Source organism: Adiantum capillus-veneris, chromosome 16 (assembly GCF_014529385.1).
Source record: "Adiantum capillus-veneris isolate H3 chromosome 16, ASM1452938v2, whole genome shotgun sequence".
NCBI lineage: Eukaryota > Viridiplantae > Streptophyta > Polypodiopsida > Polypodiales > Pteridaceae > Adiantum > Adiantum capillus-veneris.
This window is the reverse complement of record NC_140946.1, coordinates 113,076,460-113,080,332: the sequence shown is the minus strand read 5'-3', so window position 1 is coordinate 113,080,332 and position 3,873 is coordinate 113,076,460. Positions and strand designations below refer to the sequence as shown.

Below are 3,873 nucleotides of genomic sequence, written 5' to 3'. Positions count from 1 at the left end.
GCACACACACACACACACACACAAATGAGAAGGAGATAGAGATGGAGCAAAAGCACTTCTTAGCTTACACCTTATAGAATGAGGGTTTTTAGGTCAAATGGACCTTTTATAAGAGTTTGGCCCGTTCACACACGGGCACCCACAGTGGCCAATCGTTGCACAACTACTGTAAGTGGTGTGTCTCTTATCAACGATCACCTACACACCTATTGAGCCGACAAGCCCGGTTCCTGACTCTACCAATTAAATAATATGGCATCCGTCGTAGGTGACAGGGTGTCCGTGAGGGTTAACAAAGATTTTTCTTGTATTTCTCTCTCGAAAAATGACTCCACCTGCATCTTTTGCATGTGCTTCAACCAAAACACCTTTTGCTTAGATTTAGCAACACACCTTAATATATGATGAATCCCTTCTTAATGTCTCATCAAATTTAGGAACACGCCTTCTTGATATTTGATCAATCCCTCCTTGATAGAGAATTCCCTTTACTATTGGAAATCTCTTGCTTCTCTAGGCTAGCTTCTTCATCTTCTTAGGTGATATCCCTTCACGAAGAACTCCCCCATGATGATTTTGTTTTAGAAATGGCCCTAGCAAAGCAGAATGTCTTGCTAATGTCATTGAATACATCATCTCCAAACAAGAGCTTTCTCAATTTCAATTTGTGCAATTAGTTTGTGTGTGTGTGTGTGAGAACTCCTTTGAGAAAAAGGGTATTTTATGACATGTACAATACGAAAAGTATTGTATGTAGCCATTGTCAATACAATAACTATTCTATTGATACTACGATTAAGAGTTAGCAACTCATTTTCAAGCCGGCTTATACAACTCTATATGTAATTGTACCTTCTTTTGTCTAGCCTTTCAATAGACTATCCAATTTTCTCAGCACTATACACATTCATAATCTTGTGATGAAATCAAGGCTAGGGAAATTTCTTTCATTGAGTCGGTTTCAAACCCTTTAATTGAGTTGAGGAAACAAAATTACAAAACGATAAAAATATCCTGGAAATTTGAAGTAAGCCACCAAATGCCCTCAAAAAATCACTTGACATATACCCATATGCCAAAATTCCCACCATACCTCTTGTCAATTTCACAACCAACTCCCAAGAGATTATTTCATGAGAAAATTGGTGCTCCTTCTAAACAAGAAGATACACATTATCTTTTTTGAGGAGTTTGTGGACTCATGGGATGACATGGTTTCTTATTTGAAGCCACAATGCCCCTGTGTGCCCCTCCTTCCAAACAAGAAGAGATTGTGGACTCGAGGAATGACATAGTAGACACAATGCCCCTGTGTGCCCCTCCTTGCAGACAAGAAGATACACATTATCTTTTTTGACAAGATTGTGGACACATGGAATGACATAGTTCACTATTTGTGGGGGCCGGCAATCCTCAGGACTAAGTAACACCCATAAGTAACACCCATATTTAAGAGGGGGAGGCAATGGGATCAAAGGCAGAGAAGCTCACGTGCGAAAGCAGAGATCGCAGCCGTAACAATCAACTCAAAAACTAAACCTGGACGGGCACTAAACCTGGACAACCTGAAAAATGCATATCACCTCACAATATAAGGCCATAAAAATGCCTAGGCATACATGATGCGCACGTGGGTGAGGTGGTTAGCCCATGCGACCCTCAACCTGGTCTGTGAGGCCACCGGTTCAAAATCCAACAGTGCGCCTCGTTTTTCCCGCTGGCCGAGTTTACTGTGCCTCGTTTTTTGTGCGACCGTGTTTAGTGCGCCTCGAGATTCCCCCCCTCAACTCGGACTGTCGATCCCATTACTCCACCCCGCATTTAATATGGGTGTCACTTAGTCCCAAGGGCTGGCAATGCCCTTGCGTGTAATTTAAGTCTTTTATCAACAAATTAACTTAAAGGTGAAAATTGGAGTAATCAATCCAAAAGTCTTTTGGGAGTTTCCATAATAATTTCCCAAAAAGGAAGTCACATGTGAGGAGAAAATATCTGATAACACAAGTTTTGGTGACAATTGTTTTAAGGTATTAAATTCCTTCTCATTTCAACTCCATAAATATTTTCTCTAGTTGAAACCTTTATTGGAGTAAAATGAAGCAAGAAGAGGCACAACCTACACCTGCATTGACATTAATACACAATTGATTAGAGAGCACCCTTTACAGGGAAGTCTTGGTATTTGTTGTAAATCTCCATTAAGCTCTTTTCTTTTGCTATGGGTTTGAAAATTTGTAATCAAAGTCTATTCTCTGAGGTAAAAGAACCCTTCTTTCAATGGCCAAATGTATTTCAAGAATGTCTTCAGACCCCCTTGGCAATGAGCTCTAGACACTTACACCCTAAGTTTGTTGCGCGTGCGAAGACCTACACTAGATACCGTCTGCCGAACCCAAAAACAAGATTGAACCCACCTACTAGTGCATAGTACAAACACAAAACCTGCTACCATATCAAGCGAAAAAATAAACAAACCTGGATGGACCAAACCGCGCTCTAGTTCTTGATATACTTTGTGACACTTACACCCCCATAATGCTAGTGATTAAACATAATTCCCGATAACATTGCACAAGAGAAGAATGTTAGGCATTGTTAAACACTCTTAAGAGCCTTCATGATAACTTCAAGTTGCACCACTATTATATTAGAGTAATTTACATTGACTCCCTGCAAAGGACTGTAGCTTGATTTGATAACTTTATAAAGACACCCAACAATAAGAGCATAAGATCACTGCCATTTGCAGGCCTTTGAATATCACAGCACAACCAACGTTGTGCCGGTGATACAGTAGCGAGTTGCACCTGTTATGACGATGTGCAAGACTAGTATATACATGTCTAGCTTTGAGAGGTTTACATTGTTCTTCAATATCCTCAAATGAACACGTCCTTTCTTCTCTTCTATGCCCTTGCTACACCGTTCCATGAGGAACAATCACAGAACAGCACCTTTCCTCAATCCATAGCTAACACCTTGCTTCTTGCTGCAAAATCTTACTGCCCCACATTGACATGGATGATACCGAGCAAAGGGAGCGACCTTCCTTGAAAGCTGGAAACTGTGCAGTTACGCATACAACGATGCTGGTAGGTAAAATGAGGGGCATGAGCATGAAGCCCAACAAGAAAGCAAAGGAACCAAACAGCATCAAGGTGGAGGAGATGCCTAAAAGCAGGGATGCAAACCCTAGTACCGACAACTTGGGGGTTCTGAGGGTTTTACCTGTATGTCTCTCGCGATGTTGATAATGCAGACCTGCAGGGGAGCCGACAAAATCGGTTGCCATGAGGAGCATCCGCTGTAGAAGCTCATCAGCGGCAGGAGGAAGGCCTGATGGAAGGATGGAGGATCGATGGAGGATCGCATGGGGGGGAGTAGCCATGGAGAAGGGGAAGATCGAGGCTGACTTCCCCACAGAAAAAGAGAGTGTCGAGCAGGAATTGAAGGCCGGCTATGGAGCTGCGAGTGTAGAATTGGGGCAAATACAGAAATGGCGAGGAGCTCTCGACATGAGGAAGCCAAGGTGGAATCTGTACGCAAAGGCCACGCTTTTGAAGTGTACCGAAAGGCATCTCATTTGCCTTCAAATTTACACGCATGAAGCATTCATTTTATTTATGTTTTACTCTCAACAATTTTTTTCTTTTTTGGTGAGGAAGAAAAGTGCCAAAAAAAAATGGGGATGTCCAATAAGTGTTGTTGAACGAAGCAATCAAGCGCGCTTTTGCCACGTCACCAATAATTGTTTGAGAGCAATAACAATTTTAGTCAATTGGATAACCATAACCCAAACCAAGTCATCAAATGCACTTTTGACATGTCAGCATCTATACAACCCATCCTAATTATTGAGCTCTAGAGTGCCAA

The 3,873-nt window shown here is 41.8% G+C and overlaps 1 protein-coding gene across 1 annotated transcript; it reads right to left on the bottom strand.

The window, feature by feature from the left end:
- Nucleotides 1–2,621: 2,621 nt before the first annotated feature.
- Nucleotides 2,622–3,576, bottom strand: LOC147439669 (uncharacterized). The gene is made up of 3 exons (XM_086484362.1): nt 3,229–3,576; nt 3,004–3,064; nt 2,622–2,917 (listed from the first exon to the last, which is right to left on the bottom strand). Exons 1-3 carry the CDS (start codon nt 3,386–3,388, stop codon nt 2,761–2,763), a joined length of 378 nt encoding a protein of 125 aa, XP_086340488.1. The 5' UTR covers nt 3,389–3,576; the 3' UTR covers nt 2,622–2,760.
- Between the last annotated feature and the right edge of the window lie 297 nt (nt 3,577–3,873).

What these genes read in the sequence shown, in the direction of transcription:
- LOC147439669 (XM_086484362.1), bottom strand. Translation starts at nt 3,388, where the DNA reads ATGGCTACTCCCCCCCATGCGATCCTCCATCGATCCTCCATCCTTCCA. An exon ending in ACATCGCGAGAGACATACAG is followed by an intron (nt 3,065 to 3,228) that starts GTAAAACCCTCA and finishes GTAACTGCACAG; the next exon opens with TTTCCAGCTTTCAAGGAAGG. An exon ending in ATCCATGTCAATGTGGGGCA is followed by an intron (nt 2,918 to 3,003) that starts GTAAGATTTTGC and finishes GGAACGGTGTAG; the next exon opens with CAAGGGCATAGAAGAGAAGA.